Source organism: Phyllopteryx taeniolatus, chromosome 9 (genome assembly GCF_024500385.1).
Source record: "Phyllopteryx taeniolatus isolate TA_2022b chromosome 9, UOR_Ptae_1.2, whole genome shotgun sequence".
In the NCBI taxonomy this organism is placed as follows: domain Eukaryota; kingdom Metazoa; phylum Chordata; class Actinopteri; order Syngnathiformes; family Syngnathidae; genus Phyllopteryx; species Phyllopteryx taeniolatus.
The window spans coordinates 27,332,459-27,357,165 of record NC_084510.1 but is presented as its reverse complement, the minus strand read 5'-3'; the positions used below and the strand labels follow the sequence as shown (position 1 = coordinate 27,357,165).

Here is a 24,707-nt window from a genome sequence, read left to right as displayed (position 1 = left end):
AGATTTAAAAATAAAGCAAAACAAACTAATTCCATATTCTTTTCTGTTGAATAATGAAAGGTCAATACCATAAGAAGAGCCATCAGTCTGATCTGTTTTTTCAGTGGCTGTTCTCATTCAGTTTTAACACCTCTTCCAAACAAACTAGTGTAATTGGTGACACAATAAGGTACTATTTGACACAATAAGATGAACCTGTTGTCCCCACCAGTGTTAAAATTTTTTCGTCATAGTCAACGACCTTTTTCCCCTGTATAAAACGAGACGGTGACACCATAAAAAATCATTTGCGCAGACTAAGCCGATGAGAAACTGTATTGAGATGTTCGTCAACGAATAAAATTGAGACGAAAACGTCTGCCAATCACGAGATCCAGTCAGAACTAATTTTGATAAATGGCAACTGGACTGCACTTATATAGCGCTTTTATCTACCCTTGCGTCACAGTGCACAAAGCGCTTTACAAAGCCTCACATTCACCCACTCACACACACCAATGGGCGACTGCTGTCATGCAAGGCGCTGCCAGGCCCACTGGGAGTAAATTAAGGTTCAGTGTCTTTCCCGAGGACACTTCGACATGCAGACAGTCAGAGCCGGGATTCGAAACAGTGACCCTTCGGTCACCGGACGACTTGCTCTACCTACTGAGCCACAGCTGCCCAATCTTGTTTGAAGAAGCGAGAGGAGTTGACAAGACAAGCCAGTGCAAACTAGGCCGGTCCCACCCCGGATAAATGCAAAGGGTTGCATCATGAAGGGCGTCCAGCTTAAAACTTTGCCAAACAAATATGAGCGTTCATCCAAAGAATTCCATACTGGAGCGGAAGTGGGCCGGGTTAACCACATCCGCCGCCGGCGGTGTCAACCTGCAGGGTGCCGGTGGAAATTCAGCTACTGTGGGTCGAAATCGAAAAAGAAGAAGAGGAAAGCACAGAGTCTAGAACTGAATGTGGGGACTTTGAATGTTGGGACTATGACAGGAAAATCTCGGGAGTTGGTTGACATGATAATGAGGAGAAAGGTTGATATATTGCGTGTCCAGGAGACCAAGTGGAAAGGCAGTTAGGCTCGAAGTTTAGGGGCGGGGTTTCAATTATTTGACCATGGTCACAATTATGTACAACAGAACGCTTCTTGCTCTCACAACCCCCACAACAGCAACACACAACAATAAACACACATCACAGTTTGTTGCAATATTAAAGGGTAAAAAGAACATGTTAAATACATTCATTATTTCATGTTAAACTAAAAAGTTAAATCAACAGTGACAGCCTCATTTGTTATGGAGAAAACTGAAAAATAAATAAATCTAAGGCTTGAGTTTGATGTTATAGAAATTACAAATTTGTGTACCGGTATTATGTTTCTCTCTTACAATGTACACTTACTCACAATAACACATTCTCTTGTTATTTTTGTAGATATTTCTCAAAATCCTAAATATAATTCAAATGTAGATGCCAATGCACTGAAAGCACCTCATTGCTAAGACAAATGTAATGAATGAAACTTCTTAACCAAACTACTGGATGCTCAAATATAATGAGGCAAAGGGAAAATGTTTATTGATCATTGAGTAAAATCCAGATGAAATCGTCACTGAATCAATTTCTTTCAAGTGGGGAAGCTGCACACATTTGCAATAACTTGACTACTAACTTTTAATATGGAAAACATAGATTCGAATTTCAAGAAATGTCCAATTAATATTACTACCGATGAGAATAGCAAATACTCCTTCCTCTGCTGAGGGTAAATTTATTGACGTGACCCTAGAGAACTTGAAACATGTCATAAAGGCCCAAACTGTCCAGAACACCGGAAGAAGAAAAAAACAGGGAAAATCGGAGAAAGAGAGGTCAAATTGTTGCTGCTTTTGGTTTGAACCATTAGGTGTCACATTTAACAACAACAACGGAGTTGACCAAAGTGCTGCACATACGAGGATATCGAATATAAATGTATAAGAAGAAGAAGAAGAAGAAGAAGAATCATCTTTTATTGTCATGAACATGCATGCATGCACACGAAATTTGTTCTCTGCATTTAACCCATCACAAAATATAACGGCAATAATAAAAAACAAATATAGGACATAAAAACACTGTTTGCAAAAACAAAATCCTAAAATAACACCACACACTAGCAACTCTCATACAGGGTCTGAGAAAGCCAGAGAGAACAAATGGGTTTTCAAACGGGATTTCAATATAGGGAGCGTGGCAACTAATCTAACCTGCAGGGGTAGGTCGTTCCAGAGTTTGGGGGCAACGAAAGCGTCTCCCCAGCGTCTCAACCTTGCTCTCGGGATGACAAGGAGATCTCTGTCGGCAGACCTCAGAGACCCTGTGGGAGTAGAAGGGTGTAAAGGTTCAGAGAGGTAGGATGGAGCCAGCCCATTCAGCGCTTTCAAATCAAACAATAACATTTGAAAAGGAATTCTAAAATGTATTGGCAGCCAGTGGAGTGACACAAACACAGGCGAGATGCGCTCTTGCCTGCGTGATTTTGTTAAAAGTCGAGCAGCAGCATTTTTGCACCAGTAGTAAGCGAGCGAGGCTGACAACAACGTATAGGGCATTACAATAGTCAAGCGATAGAGATAAAAGCATGAATAACCCTCTCAAAGTCATTCAAAGGACGAAAAGGCTTGACTTGGGATACAATTCTCAATTGAAAGAAACTGGACTTTATGGCAGAAATGATCTGTTGGTCCATTTTAAAATCGGAGTAACTTTTTCCCACCAAATCGATGAGTGTTAAGATTCGGAGCAAGACAAGCCAAGTCAGGAGGGGCATTAGGGGTACCACTGGGACCGAACACGATAACCTCTGTCTTACTTGTATTAAAATGTTTAAAGTCTGAGAGCCATCCAAGCTTTAATGTCCTTTAGGCAGTCTACCAAGGGTGTTACACAATTTGAGGCATCAAAGGCAGGTCTAAAAGAAATTAAATGAAGAACATGTTCTATTTTTCATTTTTGGCATGTTATTTTATAAATTAAAAGCAATGTTAAAAACTATAAGACTTGCTTGTAAAAGCTTATGTGTGGGGTATGGGGGCGCCACATTGGCTAGGGCCTGGTTAGGACAAATCATTGAGTATGTCTTTCCTCCAGCTGTGCACAAACTACAGTTAACTCTAAATAAAGGAAAATGAATAAGTTATTGTATCAGTATCGGTCTCGAGAAGCAGAAAGGTATCGGTATCGGCTTGAAAAAAAAAAGTGTGCATCCCTACTGTTTTTTGTAATCACTCTTACCTACTTCTTACAATTGATGGTATTTGGTTTCTTTTTTTTTTTAGAATCAGAGTGCTGATTCTTCAGATGAAGAAACTCTCCATATAGACACAGACGCCAAGCCCGAGGGTAAATGTCGCAACTTCAACACAATAATGAATAAAAAAAGTGGCAGTGCGGCAGGTATTCTTGACTTGCTGCAGGCCAGCAAGCAAGTGGGTGGAATTGACTACAGCACCAACAGGTAGGCAGACCTCAGTTGATTTTTGTTGTTGCTTTCTGCTGCTTCACTTGCTGTCTTTGTATACCCGTGCACCTTTTACTCCTGAGTTGAATAAAAATTTTCAACTACACTTTATATAGCACTTTCCGGACAACTGAAGCTGTACCAGACCATTTCATAATCCATCCATCCATTTTCTGAGCCGCTTCTCCTCACAAGGGTCTCGGGCGTGCTGGAGCCTATCCCAGCTATCGTCGGGCAGGAGGTGGGGTACACCCTGAACTGGTTGCCAGCCAATCGCAGGGCACATAGAAACAAACAACCATTTGCACTCACATTCACACCTACGGGCAATTTAGAGTCTTCAATGAACCTACCATGCATGTTTTTGGGATGTGGGAGGAAACCGGAGCGCCCGGAGAAAACCCACGCAGGCACGGGGAGAACATGCAAACTCCACACAGGCGGGGCCGGGGATTGAACCCCGGTCCTGAGGACTGCGAGGCGGACGCTCTAACCAGTCGGTCACCGTGCCGCCCCATTTCATAATTAATAATAATACGCGGGAGCGCTCCTGTTGTGTTGTGCCGCACATAACTGTGAATGAAAATGATACGGTTTTACGCGACTCTCCTCTGAAAAGCGTGGTGCGCATTTCTATTCAATGGGTCCGCATTGTGCCAGTACCCTAACATGCCAATACCTCAATGTGCCAGTAACCCAACTTTGCCCATGGGTGCAAGGGCCCTTAATAGATGCTCGCAGCTCTAGTTATTATTATTGTTATTGTTGCTCATTATTATTATTATTACAGATTGTACAGTTTACATGATGCAAAATTGCAGCACGGTTGGCCGACTGGTTAGCACATCTTACTCACAGTTCTCCACCTGTGTGGAGTTTGCATGTTCTGAATGTGAGTGTGAATGGTTGTTTGTTTATATGTGCCCTGCGTTTGGCTGGCGACCAGTTTAGGGTGTACCCTGCCGCTCGTCCAAAGATAGCTGGGATAGGCTCCAGCACGCCTGCGACCCTAGTGAGGATAAGCGGTACAGAAAATGGATGGATGATGCAAAATTATAACTGCTCAGTGACAAAAGTTGTGGTATTTGCATGGAATTCAAAGACTTTTTCTAATATTTGTCACAGTTTCTCACCCCTGCCAGAGTTTTGTCTGTTCTGTAATGGCCGTGTTGTTGTGTATTTCTATTGACATGCTTACAGTCAGCCACCCGCATCTCCCAGCACACAGGAGGCCATTCAGGGCATGCTGTCCATGGCGAACCTGTCGTCATCAGACAACTTGCAACAATCGTGGAGCAGCAATAGTCAGTCAAAGAACATCTGGCACATGCACAGCTCGCTAGCCAGTAAGAAGGCCAGCAGAGGAGTTGGCAATGGTCGCAGCAGCAACAGCAGGCAGTTCACTAAATGCCTCTTGAAGAAAGCCCGGAAGAGCAGCAGTATTGAGAGTCATTATTATGATGACCAGGATCACATGGATGCATGCTTTAAAGACTCAGATTATGGTGAGGAACAAAATGAACACATACCTTTTCTTTTTTTAATTTCATCTGATGCTAATGAACATGGACAGCTGTGGCCAAATGTTTTGGCAGTGACTCGTATTTTCTTTTTCGCTCATCAAATATGCACAAAATTCAATGTTTACAATGTTGAACCTTATTTTCAGAACAGAACAGAACAGGCTTTTTTTTTAATGCATAATAAGTTGAACTGTTCATTGCAACGACACTCAATGCACATCACAAATATGAAAACTGTAGCAGCTACTGTATGTCAGTGAAACTGCATTTGAATCACTGTTAGAACGTCTTCCTTCTACCACCGGAGCATCTACCACAAAGCAGAAAGTCATGCTCTAATTTACAAAAGTCAAAATTTCTTTATTGTTTGAATATTGTATGTAATGATTCTAACATAGCATGTTGCATTTTTCATCAGTTTATCCGTCGTTGGAGTCTGAGGAGGATAATCCCGTTTTCAAATCCAGATCGAAAAAACGGAAAAACAGCGATGACATTCCATACAGCCCAACAGGTTATTACAGTTGGTTCATAACTTTCTACTCGCATTCGATTTGTTTTGCAGTTGAAAAGTCTTTATTTTCGTCTTCTTGCAGCTCGTGTAGGACCCTCGGTTCCTCGACAGGAAAGGCCTGCAAGAGAAGGAGCACGTGTAGCCTCCATAGAAACAGGCCTGGCTGCTGCTGCAGCGAAGCTCTCTCATCAGGTGTGTAAATTCAGGGGCAATTCACATTTCAAATTCTCATCAAATCGAGTAACCGGTAAAACAATGTCAATAGGAGGAGCAACAAAAAACTAAGAAGAAGAAAATCATCAACAAGAAAACAACAGTGATAGAGGAGCCACTACAAATCTCTCAGGATAGTAGCTCGTCAGATCACAATCTGGACTCCCAAGATGGAAGCCTCACAGACCATGAGTTGAACAGCGAAACCGTCAAGTTGCAAGGAGGGCCGCAGCCCATGGCACCAGGGGTGTTCCTCAGCCAAAGAAGACCATCCATGTCTTCTCCGAACAGCAACTCAACTGGCACCCATAGTAACTCTATGACAAGAGGGGATCGTGGCGTTTCTGCAGATGCTAAAAGTGAGTGTCCTTGAAAGAATGTACATTGCATACATATTCACAGCCTGCTTGCCTAGATGATGATCCAAAATTATTTCGAGGTCCAAAAAGCAGTTTTCTCTGGGGAGGCGCTATATACAGTGTATCCATCCATCCATCCATTCATTTTCTGAACCGCTTATCCTCACTTGCTGGAGCATAGCCCTACTGACTTTGGGCGGGAGGCAGGGTACATCCTGGTCGCCAGCAAATCACAGGGCACATTTAAACGAACAACCATTCGCACTCACATTCACACCTAGGGGCAATTTAGAGTCTTCAGTTAAGCTACCATGCATGTTTTTGGAATGTGGGAGGAAACCAGAGTACCATGACGGCACGGGGAGAACATGAAAACTCCACACAGGAAGGCTGGATTTGAACCCGCCACCTCTGAACTGTGCCACCACCTATATATGTATGCATGTATGTATGTGAGTGTGTGTGTGTGTGTGTGTGTGTGCGTGTATATATGTATGTGTGTATATATATATATATATATATATATATATTATTTATGGGTTATATGTGGCGAAATGTTACGAGCAATTATTAACGGCAAAATACATTAAAAGGCATCAAATATTAACACACAACAGTACTGTCAGTAATCAGGTATCAACATGTAGATATAAAATAATATTGTATCAAGAATTTTCCACCTCCAATTATTTTGCAATAAACCATGTCAAATGCATTTTAGTGGTTTTTGACCAGCGCCGAAATGTGACATTTTAGCACTGATCAACGGAAATCGGCACAGTGTGAAAAATATCGGCAAAATCATGCAACCACTCCGCCAACATTTGCTAAAAGGGTGAGCCTACCACTCAACAGAGGTTAATGACATTCCACGGCGAGATTTCTTAGAGGCACTTATTAGAAATAGTCATCGTGCTCGTAACATTGTCGGTCAAAACGCGTTACGAGCAAGCGGCCACTCAATTTAATAACTGTAAACAAACAACGACCATTTTACGACAGCTATTTGGAATTGATGCAATAATCTCCAAAAATAATCATAGAAGGATCAATTAATTGCTTCAGAAGGAGTAGGAGACAATATTGACTTACATTTTTAAGTGTCGGTCATGTTTTCGTTGGAGCAACAACGGTCGACTATTTGTCTCTCTCTCTCTCTCTCTCTCTCTCTCTCTCTCTCTCTCTCTCTCTCTCTCTCTCTCTCTCTCTCTCTCTCTCTCTCTCTCTCTCTCTCTCTCTCTCTCTATATATATATATACACACACACACACACACACAATGGTACCTTGAGATATGAGTGACACGACTTCTGAGTTTTGCTTTGACTTGCTTTATGTTGGCAGTAAACTCTATTCAACACACTTCACAATAGACTTTACACCGATCTGATCGGCTTAATCGGTATCGGCCAATAATTAGCATTTTATGGTTTGCCTCAGGGAAGTCCACTATCTTAATGCTAACAAACAACGGCCAAGTAAATGGAAAACGCCATTGACATGCTAACAGTCGCAGTTTTAGAAGGCAACACATATACAGCCCTAATTCCAATGAAGTTGGGACGTTGTGTTAAACATAAATAAAAACAGAATACAATGATTTGCAAATCATGTTCAACCTATATTTAATTGAATACACTACAAAGACAAGATATTTCATGTTCAAACTGATAAACTTTATTGTTTTTAGCAAATAATCATGAACTTAGAATTTTATGGCTGCAACACGTTCCAAAAAAGCTGGGACAGGTGGCAAAAAAGACTGAGAAAGTTGAGGAATGCTCATCAAACACCTGTTTGGAACATCCCACAGGTGAACAAGCTAATTGGGAACAGGCGGCTGCCATGATTGCTTCCCTGAATTGCTCAGTCATTCACAAGCAAAGATGGGGCGAGGTTCACCTCTTTGTGAACAAGTGCGTGAGAAAATAGTCCAACAGTTTAAGGATAATGTTCCTCAACGGACAATTGCAAGAAATTTAGGGATTTCATCATCTACGGTCCATAATATCCTCAAAAGGTTCAGCAAATCTGGAAAAATCACTGCATGTAAGCTGCAAGGCCAAAAACCAACATTGAATGCCCGTGACCTTCGATCCCTCAGGCGGCACTGCATCAAAAACCGACATCAATTGGTAAAGGATATCACCACATGGCCTCAGGAACACTTCAGAAAACCAATGTCAGTAAATACAGTTTCTCAAACGTTTATTGAAAGTTGTTAAAAGAAAAGTTGATGTAACACAGTGGTAAACATGACCCTGTCCCAGCTTTTTGGGAACGTGTTACAGCCATAAAATTCTAAGTTCAGGATTATTTGCTAAAAAAAAAAAGAAAAAAGCTTATCAGTTTGAACATTAAATATATTTTCTTTGTTGTGTATTCAATTAAATATAGGTTGAATATGATTTGCAAATCCTTGTATTCTGTATTTATGTTTAACACAACGTCCCAACTTCATTGAAATTGGGGTTGTATACTGTATATTAATACTTCCACTTCACACATGCCAATTTCTGCCAGTGCCTGCTTTACCCGAGTGTGTTATTAGAGTGAAAGTAAGTCGTGAAAGATGCTGTGCAAAGATAGCGTCATTATAAATACGGATGATAAATAAAACAAGAATATGCTGTTACATGAAGCCCCCTTAGCGTTTCTGCCTGCCCCTCAAGTATGCCCTAATGGTACCCCTAGATAAATGTTAAATAATTTGACCACAGGGACATTTTCAAACAAGGTTTGTCCTCTAATTAGCATCACAGTTGTCCTCAAACTTTTAATCAGTCACTTGGCCTGTTTAAAGGGTAACAAGTAATCACTGTGCTGTTTGGTGACATGGTGTGTCCCACACAAAACATGGGCCAGAGGAAGCAACGGAGAGCATTGCCTCAGGAGATTAGAAAGAAAATGATAGACAAACACGTTAAAGGTAAAGGCTATAAAACCATCGCCAAGCAGCTTGTTGTTCCTGTGACTGCAGTTGCACATATTATTCAGAAACTTAAGATCCACGGGACCGTAGCCAACCTCCCTGGATGTGGCTGCAGGAGGAAAATTGATGACAAATTGAAGAGATGGATCATACGAATGTTAACAAAAGAGCCCAGAACAACCTCCAAAGAAATTAAAGGTGAACTCCAAGACTCAAGGTACATCTGTGTCAGATCGCACCAGCCGTCTTCATGGGAGACGGCCAAGGAGGACACCACTGTTGAAAATAAATCATAAAAAGCCAGACTGGAATTTGCCATACTGCATGTTGACAAGCCACAAAAGCTTCTGGGAGAATGTCCTATGGACAGGCGAGGCAAAATTTGAACCTTTTGTCAAGGCACATCAGCTGTATGGTCGCAGAAAAAAACGGCAAAAACTGAAGCATACCAAGAAAAGAACACTCTCCCTACTGTTAAACATGGAGGAGGCTCTGTTATGTTCTCGGGCTGCTTTGGTGCATTTGGCACAGGGTGTCTTGAATCTGTACAGGGTAGAATGAAATACAAAAGAAATCTCAAGACTGTCAAGGTATTCTAGAGAGAAATGTGCTGCCCAGTGTCAAAAAGCTTGGTCTGAGGTCATCTGTCTTGCAACTGGATAATGACCCAAAACACACAGCTAAAAACACACAAGAATGGCTAAGCGCAAACCATTGGACTATTCTGAAGTAGCCTTCTATGAGCGCTGATCTAAATCCTATTAAACATCTGTGGAAGCAGCTGAAACATGTCATCTGAAATAAGCACCCATCCAGCCTGAGACAAGTGGTGCAGTTTGATTATGAAGAGTGGATCAAAACACCTGCTGGGAGGTGCAGAAAGTGCATTGTAAGTTACAAAAATCATTTGATTGCAATGAAGTAAAGTGTGCACCTCGTGTGCAGCACTTATGTGCACCCCTGAATATAATGAACAGGATCTGTGTAATATTGTCTGATCAAGAATTTGTGCAATACCTGAATGTAAATAATTGCACTGCAACCATAATACAGTTCTATAATATGGAACTCCCAAATGTGAATACATTTGGTCTGTAAATAATAGGGACGTCCCAATCCAACCTTTTTACTTCCAATCCAATACCAATTTTGCAGCGTTGAGTTTTGTGCGATACCGATATCGGTCCGATCCGATATCAGCAATAATCATACATACTTATTTTGTCGTATGGAATTTAGAAAAGGCTTGAGCTAGTGATATTACTGAAATAGAGAAGAATAATCAGTACGTATGAGGAAAAACTGACCCATTTATGATTATCCAATGTGTTACATAAAACTTTAAACATAGGATGGTACTACAATTGAGTAAAATAAATAAAACATTGATGAGAAAATCCTGAAAAATAACTTCAATAAAACCAATAAGAACAAATATATACATATTTGAATTGCAGCATAACCACTGCTTAACTTAAACATATTCTACATTTGAATAGATTAAATAAAAAATAAATGAGAAACCCATGGAAACTAACCTCCAAATAATAAATAAATATGATACTTTTAATGTGCAAAATAAGTATTCAAGTTCAATTCAGTTATTGCAATAATTTTTTACTGTCAGTACATGGTGGGAACAGCATTTGGTTTCTCCACGTGTGGCAGTAATGTAATGTGCATCTGGGGTATAGTTTTAGTCAGCATCCCTGCTGTGCACGTCTTGGCCTCTGAGTGGCAGAATGGTGCACACAATGAGATACACGCTTGCAGTAACAAAGAAAGTAGAAGTCACGATATAATTTTTTTTCATACAACTTGTTTTTCACAGAGCTTGAATATATGCCTGAGAGTATTGTTATATTCCCCTTTGTTTATGCAGTGTTTGTGTACCAACATTCATTATTTTGAGAGATATGTGCCGTGAGTTCAGTTCTAATGTTCGTTAGCTCGTCAATGGTGTTTTTCATTCATTGTGTGTTAGCTTTGAGCTATTTGAGCAGTTTTTCTGAACCAAAACCAAAAAAAAGACCAAAAGTCTGTGTTTTAGATTGAATTTCAACTGAAGTGGCCATAAACGACTTTAAGCAAGCAACATTCACTCTGACGTCTTGCTGCTATGTTAGCATCTTTGCAACCTGTTGTGATCACGTCGGCTCTGCATGCCGTCCAGGCACTTCTGGATAGAAGTGCTGGAGCAGAGCATGGTATGGACTGCTTGAATAAGATTGGAAAAAGCCAAGAGTTTAGTTCAAGTCCGATCCGATCCTTTTTTGCTGACAACGGACCGATTTCCGATCTTAAAGACCGGTTGAAGGCGATTGACTTGGCTATCGAAAAAGGAAATAAGAGCTGTTGCACAGAACCTTGGGATTAATGAATCGATTATAAGACGTCGGAGACAGCAGTGTGAAGAAGTGACGCGATGCAAAGACGACAAAAGCTTTCAGAGGGCAAAAAAACACATGGCCCGAAACAGAAAACAAACTCGAAGACTGGGTCAACGCACAGAGTTTCTCCATCGTGCAGATTCGACTGAAAGCCAAAACAATCGCCACTGAGAAGATGATTGAAGATTTTACAGGTGGACCATCGTGGTGTCTCAGATTTATGTAACGAAAAGGTTTGACCATCATGGCATGTACCACTTTGTGCCAGCAACTCTCTCCCGACTACGAGGAATAAAATGATAAACTTCCACAAATTCACTCAGCCGAGTATTCCATTGGCCCACACGGCAGCATAAATATGGATGTTGGACCTGTCGCTCATTCATACTGTAAACAAGAAAGACAAATCGTCCGTCACGCTGAAAACAACCGGCCATGAAAGAACGCACTTACTTGTGTTCTGAGCTGCATGGCAACGGGACTAAAGCTTCCACCAACGGTGATTTTTAAACGGATGACGATGCCAAAAGAAATACTCCCACAAGGAATCTTTGGGAAAGTCAACAAGAAAGGCCAAATAAAGGAATGGCTGACAGAGTGTTATGGCAAGTGAACGGGAGGATTCTCTCACATAAACCTGGCATTGCTCGTTTTGGACACCATAAGGGACCATATAACGGAATCTGAGGGAAGCAGCCATCAAGGGGACAAATTCGGTTCCAGCTGTGACTTCCGGGAGCACAATGAAGTATTTGCTGCCACTTGACATCTCTGTGAATTGTGCATTTAATGTGGCACTCGGTGTTGAGTGGCAGGCTTGGATGACAAGTGGCGAGAAATCATTCACATTCACAAACTGTCCGAATGTGAAGAGGAACTTTTGGTCAAGTATCCCAGTGGATCCTGACAGCGTGGAACAGCGTAAATCATCAACGGTTTTCTAAAGGCTAGACTGCTGCGCGTTGAGGTAGATGGAACAAGCGCTGGGCGAATTTGCCTCAAGACGAAAGTGAAAGTGCAAGTGAAAACGGGGCTGAGAAAACGTTGGACAAAACAATTGTGAGTCTGTTCAACTCCAACACCAAAGAAGACCACTTCAGTGGTTTCAATGTGCTGGAGCAAAAGGATGAAGGTAGCACTCAGTGACTTTTGTGGTAGGCTAGGTCATGCCGTGTTACAGGCATTATCTTTTGTTAAATTGGGCTACTGTATGCCATGTTACAGGTACTGTCTGTGTTAAATTTGTGAATAAACACAAGCGCCTGTGTAAATATGTCACGTTTCATCGTGTACACCATGCGGCCTATAGACCGCTGCGTCAAAATGGGAGGCCAAATTATGTGGGATCAGCTCATATTTAGGTGCAGTTTATGGCCCGGAAATCACGGTAAATTTTAAAAAGGGCGACTTTATTAGTTATGGGCTTCTACACATGCTCGTACATTTTTACATTTTTTCTTTTTTACCTCAATGCTGCAAATTGTGAGATCCCTAACTGATTTTCATTATTCTTGTGACAGTGTCAAAGTTTTATTGTATTCTGTGTCTGACTATGAGCTCATGTGTGCTTTTAAAGATTCTGGAAAACACAACGAAATCATCGTGTTCAGTGGGCACCACAAGCGCTTGAAGGTTTAACCTTCCTCTCGCGTTTTCCATTTTAAATGCATAAAAGAATCACAAAAATGTGTTTATTGCATCCAGGCTTTTTGACTTTGTCAGGAACTTTGTCTATTTCTACAAAATAAAAAAAATCTTTTCACTTAATTTTACAAATGCTCTGGTTCAAATTATGACCTTTGTGTCGTTAGGGTCGGTTTCGACCCAGTTATAATAATATGATTATAAAGCAATAATTAGAGCCAAAACTGAAATCATAAGTGCACTGTCGGCTGACACACTGAAAGCCAGCTCGTCTCCTATTTATGCGAGCTTGCGGGTTTTCTCATTTTGCGTGGTTTTCACCAAAACAAAACAAAGACGGGCATGTCATGTAAATTCACTCATTTGACTTGCAGAGTGAACATTTACAAATTGCAGCATGCAAAAATGAGAAGAAGATTTACAGTGAGCCAAGTTCAGGATCACATTTTGGGTGTAAATGAGGGAGAGGACACAGAGCAGCATAGGGTTTCAGATGAGCAGGTTTCTGAGGAGGAGGACAATGTGGAGTATCATCCAGAAGACAAAGACACATCTGATGAGTCGCATGAGAAGGTCGCTGGTGCTGAAGCTGCTCCTGCTGAAAGACTCAAGTCCTAAAATGGTAAGATCTTTTGGGGCTCAGTACCTCATGATGTACATGGCGGGGCAGCTGCTGCAAATGTCATCAAAATGACCCCTGGAATCCCAAGGTTTGCTGCGACAAGAGTCAGTGACATCAAGACATGTTTTGAGCTATTTATGCCATTATGACTCCAAAGAATCATCATTACGATGACGAACCTTGAAGGGAGAAAAGGTCCACGGCGACATGTGGAAAGACATTGATGAGGAATACCTGGATGGTTTCATTGGTGTTCTTCTTCTTGCTGGAGTGCACAGATCCTGCAATGAGGCCACCGATAGTCTATGGGATGCATCGACACGTCTCCCTTTCCGAGGAAAATGCCCCTTCTGGCAATAAATACCCACTAAGCATAACAATCTGGGCAGCCTGTGATGCAAAAAAACAGCTATGCCTGGAATCTACAGATTTACGCAGACAAAGCTGCGAGCGGCATCCTTGAGAAAAATCAAGGAAAACGCGTGGTCCTCGATATGAGCACTGCACTGCAGGGTCACAATATTACTTGTGACAATTTGTTTTAGCAGCTATGACCTCGGACAAGAACTTCTCAAGAGGAAACTTAGCATGGTGGGAGCAGTGAAGAAAAGGAAAACCTGAGTTGCCTGCTGAAATCGTGCAGGAGAAGGTGCAGGGCTCCACTTGCCTCAAGGTTGACACATACACAAGCACCTTCTTGTTCTTGCACACAAAAGCTTTTACTCTGATTTAGCTTTTTATTAGTTTTGGAAATAGTAGTTGATTTCTATTTGTTTGATTTGCTTGATCAATTGCTTTGACCATGCAAATCTATATTTTGTGTCATGACCTGTTCTGCTTTTCATTTATTTTCAGTTTATATTCAAATTCTATTGCTGGAAAAAAATACTTTTTTTTGCCTTTGCTTGATGTGAACATATATGGGTCGAAATTGACCCGTAACACCATAGCCACATAGTTATTTTAGTTATTAATATGAAAATGAAAAGCTAACACAAGAGGAAGCTTAACAGAGCCTAACCATTTAGTGCTTTTTAGTTATGAGGGGAAGACTTTTAAATTCAAATTCAGAATTTTACAGGGAGCTAATGCAGTTAAGAAAGACCCAGGGAATATGAGCTCTTAGTACTAGTTTTTCAGCCAGTAGCAGGAAATTCTGAATACTAGCAGGTCTGAATGTGAGTCTCGATGGTTGTCTGTCTCTGTGTCAGCCTTGTTGGACTCATGCATTTGCCTATCATGCACATGCCGCACTGAAAATGCTCCATGATAACGTTTATGTTTTGGGGGCAACAGCCAGCATTTACTAATGAATTAGTTATTGCTGTCATTCATCACTGTGTCACACTTTTTTTCCCCCACTGTCATGAAAATACAAGCTCTGGTTACAGTTTGTGATAGGACATGACAGTGATATTTTGGGTTATCGCTGGTGATTTAATACTGCACATTTCAAAGAAGCAATGCACATGTACACTGGGAAATTTGTCTTATCGATTGTCTCATCTTGCTCTCTTTACAGCTAAGCGGCTAAAGAAAGGCATGGCAACAGCAAAACAGAGACTTGGGAAGATTTTAAAGATCCATCGAAATGGAAAACTGCTCCTGTAGCATGCAGCGAACTGCAGGACTGGGATGTTGTTGAACTGGGTCCCACCCTCTTGTTTTTCATGATTAAAGTTAACAGCGACAAAAAAAGATGAGATGGGAAAGAAGAAATCATGGATTTTTCAATTTCAAAACTAACATCGCACATACATTACTGCCTCTCCTCATACTTTATAACTTTGAGATATTAAAGTGTACATACCTACTATAAATATTTTTAATAAAACGTCTCACTTTACAACATCAGTTTTCAGGGGTTGCTAAAACATGAAGCAGAAGTGCATTGCAGGCGTTCCAAGATTTCAGAAATTTTCCATTGCATGTATTCAATTGCATGTGTCCTTGGGTTTGGGAATTGGAACAACAATTTGCCACACCGAATTGAGAAAGAGCAAAATGACCTCAATTTGTTACCTTCCGGACGAGGCTCATCCTGAGCAATTACTGTTTTGTTAATAAGTAAGTTTCCAAATCATTATCAGAGTCAATGTTTATTTTTTTTGTACTGAGTCACTAGAAACGAGGATTTTAAGAAATGAAAAAGTGAATGTGGGTAGCAACAGCGTATTTAGCGAAGCCATTGGGAAAGGTAGGACTACACACCGAGACAAACTTGTTGGTACATCTCTGTTAATGAAATTTTAAAAAACACAATAATCACAAAAATAACTTGAAACTGACAAAAGAAATAATAGATACAAATTTACTGAAAGTTAACCGATGATTTCTGTTACTGTCAATGAGAATAGTACGTCTCGACAGATATTTGGCCTTCTCAGGTTTGAAGGATGCCTTCTCTAGACTTGCAATTGTCCAATAGTATTTACATTGGGAGAATTGCAGTATATTAGCACTCTTTGCAGGACTGTGAAAAGTGCGGAATTCTGCGGATTTTCCTCAGAGAGAAATCATTTATGTAAATCGTCGAAATTTGCACAAAAAAAGGTTCTGTGGGGGTTAACGTAGTACTCGTCTGTAATCAGGACCGTCATATTTACAGCAATGAAGACCGTATTACGGCAGGCAAAATGTAACTCATTCTCCATTTATATTTTATCGGTGCGATCTTTCTTCTTTCTACACATTTAAATTCATTGTATGCTACCACGTTTTTACATTAAGTTTGCGGTCTGAGGTCCTGAGCACTCTGGAGAAGGTTTTCGTCCAGGATATCCCTGTATTTGGCCGCATTCGTCTTTCCTTCGATTGCAACCAGTCGTCCTGTCCCTGCAGCTGAAAAACACCCCCACAGCACGATGCCGCCGCCACCATGCTTCACTGTTGGGACTGTATTGGACAGGTGATGAGCAGTGCCTGGTTTTCTCCACACACAGCGCTTAGAATTAAGGCCCAAAAGTTCTATCTTGGTCTCATCAGACCAGAGAATCTTATTTCTCACCATCTTGGAGTCCTTCAGGTGTTTTTTAGGAAACTCCATGCAGGCTTTCATGTGTCTTGCACTGAGGAGAGGCTTCCGTCGGGCCACTCTGCCATAAAGCCCTAGGAAGGGTTCTGGTCGTCCCAAACGTGTTCCATTTAAGGATTATGGAGGCCACTGTGCTCTTAGGAACCTTAAGGGCAGCAGAATTTTTTTAGTAACCTTGGCCAGATCTGTGCCTTGCCACAATTTTGTCTCTGAGCTCTTCGGGCAGTTCCTTTGACCTCATGATTCTCATTTGCTCTGACATGCACTGTGAGCTGTAAGGTCTTACATAGACGGATGTGTGGCTCTCCTAATCAAGTCCAATCAGTATAATCAAACACAGCTGGACTCCAGTGAAGGTGTAGAACCATCTCAAGAATGATCAGAAAAAATCGACAGCACCCGAGTTAAATATGAGTATCACAGCAACGGGTCTGAATACTTATGGCTGTGTGATATTTCAGTTTTTCTTTTTTAATAAATCTGAAAAGATTTCAACAATTCCGTTTTTTTTCTGTCAATATGGGGTGCTGTGTGTACATTAATGAGGAAAAAAATGAACTTTAATGATTTTAGCAAATGGCTGCAATATAACAAAGAGTGAAAAATGCAAGGGGTTCTGAATATTTTCCGTACCCACTGCAAATATATGTGTGTGTGTGTGTGTGTGTGTGTGTGAGTGAGTGAGAGAGCGAGAGCCCCCCCTCTCTGATTTTACTTTTTCCAATTCACAGCCCTGTCTTCAGAATAGTCCATTTGGCTTTTTTTTTTTTTTTTTCTTAGTTTGTGTCTTTATCCCGACATGAGACCCGCGACCTGCAACCAAGCTTTCTGACACTGTGCAGTACCGTCCTCTCCGGAATGCCTTGCATGCCTTGAGATTTCTTTTCATCCAATATACAGTGCTGTGAAAAAGTATTAGCCCACTTCTCAAATTCATATATTATTGCATAGTTTCCCCACTTTAAAATCATCAAATGTGTAAATATCAAACAAAGATAACCCAAGTAAACACAAAAGACTTTCTAAATGGTGATTTTATTTATTAAAGGGACATTGTATTACATTTTCAGTTGATTACTGGCCAAAATTGTGTTATCATTGGTTTATTATGACCTCTGCTAATAATCTGGTGCATTCTCGTAAGCGAAGAATTTTAGATTTATTTATACATGAGTGGTGACCCAGTAGGGGAGCACCATGACAGTCTGCCATCTTGAAACTGAAGTTGCCAGCGTTCTCCTTAACAAGTCAGTCAACACTGCTTAAATTAGCCTAAAGGTAACTTTTTTTGCAATTCCACCCCACCCCCCCCCCCCCCATAAGAATTTGAGAAGGGGGCCAATACTTTTTCACGGTACTGTAGGTTCGAGACACCCTGTGCCACTTTTAGCAAAGCAGCCCCAGACCTCACAGTAGGTAAAGTGTTCTTTTCCTTGAACACAGGGCACAGCCTAAATTGTTCATACACATTTGTAGAAAAAATTAAAAACCATAATCACTGGAATAACTTGGGACACTGGAATTTGCTGAAATGTACGAGTATATTGACAAGCCACAATGCTTCTGAGAAAATTCTTGTGACGATTATGATTACGATTTTTTTTTTGCTTGTCTGATGTGTACAAAGAAAATAACACTACGTCAGAGGTGTGGACTCCAGTCACATGACTTGGACTCGAGTCATGAACTTGATGACTTTAGACTTGACAATATGTTAAAAGGCTACAACTTGACTTGGACTTCAACAGCAATGACTCGTAACGTCACTTGGACTTAAACCCATTGACTTGAAAAAACTTGCGACTTTGATTGAAGCGCTGATAAACCAACACTTAGTAGCTTTCTCTTTCCAAAGCTATGCAGACCCATTCCAAAAAAAATTGAATATGATAGAAATGTTTATTTATTTCCATATTTCCATTCAAAAAGTTAAACTTTCATAGGTTATAGAGTCAGGGGCCACAATTTAAACAATTTCAGGTATTTATTTGTTTATTTTTACATAATTTGGGCTTCCAGCTCATAAAACCCACAAAATCAGGAATTCAAAAAGTTAGAATACTGTGAAGAAATCAGCCCAAATTTTACAGGCCATAAATGTTTGAAACTGAGTGTCATTAAATAGCTTCAGTTTGGTTCAATTGTCTCAGTTGGTTCAATATGGGGAAGACTGAAGACTTGACAACTGGCTAGAAGAGCATCATTTGTACCCTCCATAGGATGGCTAAGCCACAAACGTTCATAGCTAAGGAGGCTGGCTGTTCACAGAGTGCTGTGTCCAAGCATATCAATGGAAAGTCTAGCAGAAGGACTAAATGTGGCAGGAGCGCAAAAGAGATGACCCTGTGGCTTCTGCGGATTATCATCCATCCAGCCATTTTCTGTACAGAGACGATTTAAGAAGCAGAGATCCAGAAAGAGTGGAATGAGGTGCGAGTCACAGCTTCAAAAACCACCACATTCAGTCGCATCCGGGAGATGGGCTACAACTGTCAGGTTCCTTGGGTCAAGCCACTTCTGAGCCTGAGCCAACATAGGAAGAGTCTCAACTGGGCCAAGGAGAAGAAAGACTGGACTGTTGGCCAGTGGTCCGAGGTCCTCTTTTCCGATGAAAGTAAAGTGTGCCTGTCATTCGGGAATCAAGGTCCAAGGGTTTGGAGGAAGGTAGGTGAAGAACAGAACCTAAGCTGCTTGAGGTCCAGTGTCAAATATCCACAGTCAGTCAGGATTTGGGTGCAATGTCCAGTGCAGGTGTTGGTAAACTCTGCTTTCTTAAATCCAAGGTCACCACAACGGTCTACCAGAATGTTTTAGAGGACTTCATGATTCCTTCTGCTGAGGATCTGTATGGAGATTCAGATTTTATCTGCCAGCAGGACCTGGCCCCTGTCCATACCGCCAGAAGCACCAAAACCTGGTTTGATGCCCATGCCATCACAGTGCTTGACTGGCCAGCCAACTCGCTGGATCTAAACCCCATTGAGAATCTATGGGGTATTATCAAGAGGAAAATGAGGGGCACCAGACCCCAAAACAAAGAAGAACTGACAGCAAATCTCGGCTTCCATAACTCCCAGGCAATGAACGCCACAGGCTGATTGCCTCAATGCCACGGCGCATCCAGGCTGTGAATAAAGCAAAGGGATCCCCAACCAAGTATTGAAGATTAACATATCGTTTTGAAAGTAACATATTTTGATTGACTTAATGAGACCCTCATTTGTTTCTCTTTTCTTTTCTCCAAAGACTGAGAAGTAAATGGTGATTTCTTCACAGTATTTTAATTTTGGGAATTCCTGATTTTGTGAGTTTCATGAGCTGGAAACCCAAATTATGTAAAAATAAACAAATAAATACTTGAAATTGTGGGCCCTGCAGCTATAATCTATGAAAGTTTAACTTTTTGAATGGAATTATGGAAATAAATAAACTTTTCCATGATATTCTTATTTTTTGGAAAGGGTCTGTATGTGCAATTTACTGCTTGACTCCAGGAACATGTGATAAAAGAAGTTACAACATAATGCTAAGGACTTTATGATTATTTATTAGGTCAAAGTGTCCCACACCATTAATGCTAATGTGTAGTTAGTTGTTATCTTTTAACAGTTAACACCCTGTTGGGCAAGCTCTGGTAGAGGAATTGACCAAAAGGTCTTTCTTTCACACACTACCTAAAATAATGGTTTTATATAAAAAAAAAATGGACAACATAAATCAACAATAAATGTGACAGCTAAATAAGGTGTACATTCCAAGAACCACTGTTAACATACACAGAAACGACAACGACATTTAACGTAACAATAAGGACGTTATTTATTGCAAGCCCCCCCCAAAAAAATTCACATTGCATTGTGGGAATCGTGCAGCTTGAGCTCACGTACGCTTTTTTCGCTAGCATTAGAAGCTAGCTTTGTGAGCGATCACGCAAATAATAATAATAATTACACGGAGGGCCGGCTGTACACTGTTTGGGCTACCTGTACATTACAGTCTGGTTTTGTCAGTGTAGTGTTCTCAAGAATCAGTCATGTGCTGTATTTCTTTTTTATTGACTTTATTTACCAATCGATCAGCACACAGCTAGCATCTATTCGACATGAAACTACATTCTTCTCTGCCTCTTTTTGACCTATTTTTACATAGTACCCTCTAGTGTTCCAACTGAAATACCACAGTTGGATAAAATTGTACCTTTATAACAAGGTGACAAACTTGTGTTCCTCTTTTTATAAATGAATGCCTTATTTTTTTTTATATAGGAAATGTCAAGTTTAAAGTTAAATCTATTTATATTTGCGTTTGAAATTGCCTCACTCGAAATGTTTGTAGACAAGAAAATGCAGTTTCCAGCTGTATGTACAATGTGAAAGAAAAAAATACTGTTGATGATCTAAAAGCCAATTGCTCGTTCATTATTAAGTGAAATGGCTGATTTTCTCTTGTGTATTCATAATTGCTCTTTAACCAAGGAAAAATATATTTTAACCTTATACTTGATTATGCCGATAGAATCGTCAGTCAAATACTCGATTCCTAATTGCGGCAATACTGGATGCAAATTCATATTTGAGACAGGTCTGTTTAGTGTCACTTCAGGGATAAAGTGAGAAAAAGTAAGTCATAGCCTAACATTTTCATAGAATAACTGAAAACCTACTATCAATCGGTTTTGAAGGGGAAATAAACTAAGCCCCCCCTTGACGATTGGCTTTGAAGGTGCAAAAATCTTGATCAGTCCACTCGTTTTCTTATAAAGGTTCAATGCACTTGTTTATCAAATTTTTTTTTATAAATACATATGGATTTTTAAATATATAAATGCAGTATATAACATATACAGTAGATAGTAATTAAATATAAATATATATATATTCAAATGTTTTTGCTGGTAAAATGACTCGAAAGGACTCGAAACTCAAAGTGTAGGACTTGCATGTCTCAACTTGGGACTTGAGGGCAAAGACTTGAGATTTACTTGCGGCTTGCAAAGCAGTGACGTGGTCCCACCCCTGCTTCACGGGCCTGTGAATAATATCCAGGTCATTTCATTCTCTGGGCACCGAATCGATCGCAACCAGAATGGTGCAGTTGCAATCGAGTCAATGCTCTGAGAACACTGTACCCGCTCTCAAATCAAACAGCAGGATGGCTTATGTTCTGGGGGTGCTTTGCTACCGGGTGCAAAGAAATCTCAACACTCTCGAGGCATTCTGGAGCGAAATGGCCTGCCAAATATCAGAAAGCTTATTTTGCTGTTGCAGGGCATGGGTCATCCAACAGGCTCAAAACACAATCGCACAGCTCTTCAGAAACAAGAATGGCTGAGAACAAAACATTGGACTATTCTTAAGAGTCCAGGTATAAATGCGATTGGACATCGGCGAAAGAAGCTGAACCAGTCTGGAGACGGCACCCTTGAAACCTGGGAATGTTGAGTAGTGGACCAAATTCCCTGTCAAGACATGCTAAAAGTCTCAATGACAGTTACAGAAACAGTTTGATTGCACTAATTCCCTAAAGAGGTTGTACAATACAATATTAATTTAAGGGCACCATCATTGCGCTGGATAATTTGGTTGAACTACAGAAATGAGCTACCTGTCTGAGTTTCATTGGTTAATTTAGTAATAAGTCTTTCTTCATTATTGCTTTTGTCAGTTTGAAGTTATTTTAGTGATCGTTGTGGGTTTTTTCTTTCATGAAGAGAAGCGTACCAGCAATTCTAAGTGGCGGGAGATGTCTGTAATTGGCGTTCAGGACGTTCTTATTCAAATGACATCGAATGAGATGATACTCAATGATAAGCCTCATCCATTTCAGTTCTGCAATTACATGGGGGATACGTTCTATCTTCTTTTGCTTTCACAGGCAGCACCAACATTCTCAAGTCATCTGCATTTTTATGGCTTCTCACTGAATTTAGAATGTAGCTTGTAAATAACCTTTCGAATGCTTACCTTTTGTATTCCTTCCTATTTTCTACATTTTTAATAAATGCAAATATTTATATGTACATATATACTTATTCACACAAACACACACAAATACCTCCACCCCGCCACACACACACACACACAAGCACACACACGTAACATGGTCCGGAGTGTAGTACTATAATTCTGCATTACAGTGTAACATTTTTATTAAGACCATTATAATTTTTTGTTGTGTTGGGATTAATGGTGTTGCCTGGGAAACAACTGAATAAATTGGACATTTTATTTTCATACGGCCTTACATGCACAAAGCTAAAGGAGCTATTTGTATTGTGGTACTGTTTAAACAAGAGATGGATCTTTGAGTTCCAATGATCTAAAAGAAAAAACAGTCTTAAAGTTTCTACGACCAGCCACACATTCTAGTTCTAGTATCCAAAGGGTTTCAGAATTATTTTACTAGCACCTTGTGAAGTGTTTATGTGTCCGTGATGTAATTTATTAATGTTTGTAGCTTTTTATACATTTCAAGAGGTTTTTTTTTTTTTTTTTTTTTTTAAGATATTTTTATTAATTTGTGAATTTATGGTTGCAAGTGGATTAATTTGTACCCACACCAAAATCCAAAACAAAATGTGTTTTTCATCCACCCTGTCTTGCTACATAATTATTTTGGAATAATATACTGTAGTTATAAACATCAATGCTTTCATTGTTATTTTATTATGGTCGTGTTCATTTTTTGTGCTTTACGGTATAGCAGCAATATTTTTGTCTTAAATGTACTATACACGACAAATCACAAAAATGATGCGGTCTGACTAATTTCCATCAGTGAGTGATGGCCTCCGATTTTAATTTGTATAATATGTGTTGCTTTGTTGTGGTCTATTTATGTCTGATCTATTAAATGCATCCACAGTCCCGTTACACAGAATGGTATTCGTTGTAGTGGTCTTCCCTTACTGTCAGTTACAGTAGTATCTTTTTCAACCTGAATATACATTTTTGTGTATTTAGATGATTCTGTTTGAGATAGTTTTTCCCTTTTTCATGGTGTTGGAACATGGTTAATTCTGAGCAACAAGCAAATTGTTGTTTAATGATATGCCTGTCCACTTTGTTTACATTTACAATACAGTTACTGTGGAAAACCATATTTGTAATGTGTTCCTCTCCCGCTCACAATGTGACATGAATGCTATTCCTGGTTCACATTCTTGCTTCATGTTCTATCAAATCCTGCCACACAGCTCAGATCTCACCCTGGTCTTTATATATATATATATTATACTGAAAGGTGTCCCTCAAGGGGAAATTCAACTCCCACACTATACTTTTGTGTTGCACACCACACATCGAACCAGATCACACACATCCAGGCATGCAAGGAGAGATTCGCGAGAGCGAAAAGTGCATTAAGAGTGCTGCACCACTTGGTGGGACAAGACCTTGACGGCAGCAAGCAAGCAGACTAGCATCTCTCTAGCAACTAGGTGCATTTTCTTTCGATTTTTATCCGTAGTGGGACCCTACAGACTGAGCTCCTGCCGTCAAATTTGAGGAACAATATTGGATTATACAGCTCCCTAAAACCAAATCATGTAAACTGTATCCAAGTCGAGTTCAAAAGAAAGTGTGAACACATACCTTCATGGCACTGCTATAATTAATTATACAAAACTTACAAAAACTTGCTTTTACAGTAGCTGCCTCTAACATTTCACGTTAATAAATCAGAAATCAAGCAGACATCTGAAGTAAGTCATTAGGTGTTACTGGGTTTATACTAAAATATAAAATATATTGTCAGATAATGTAGGATTCATCCTCCAAAATACAAAGGAAACTCCATTTAATGGACTAATAGGGGCGGGGGTGTCATCCGTGTTGGAGAGTTGGCGTCAAATGAATAAACCTTTGCCAAACTCCCCATTGCGTGTTTGTTTTTCTCTGAGGAAAGGTAACCAAATAATGAAACTCACACGTGTCGCAATTTTTCCATCTTTTAATCTCACAGTTCAGCAAAAGTCGGAGTT

The 24,707-nt window shown here is 40.2% G+C and overlaps 1 protein-coding gene across 8 annotated transcripts in view; it reads left to right on the top strand.

Moving 5' to 3' along the window:
- Positions 1-24,707, top strand: part of phf2 (PHD finger protein 2) — a 217,640-nt gene that overhangs the window by 127,869 nt on the left and 65,064 nt on the right. For 6 of the 8 annotated variants that reach the window (XR_009790231.1, XR_009790230.1, XR_009790232.1 and 3 more), the window contains 5 exons: positions 3,315-3,493; positions 4,697-5,001; positions 5,438-5,533; positions 5,616-5,725; positions 5,799-6,105. Coding sequence is in view for 3 of the 8 variants with exons in the window: in XM_061785746.1 (XP_061641730.1) it covers positions 3,315-3,493; positions 4,697-5,001; positions 5,438-5,533; positions 5,616-5,725; positions 5,799-6,105 (997 nt within the window). In the remaining 5 variants the exon portion in view is untranslated. Of the gene's footprint in view, positions 1-3,314; positions 3,494-4,696; positions 5,002-5,437; positions 5,534-5,615; positions 5,726-5,798; positions 6,106-15,214; positions 23,826-24,707 lie in introns of those variants that run through there. The other 2 variants (XM_061785748.1, XM_061785749.1) reach the window with 1 other exon arrangement.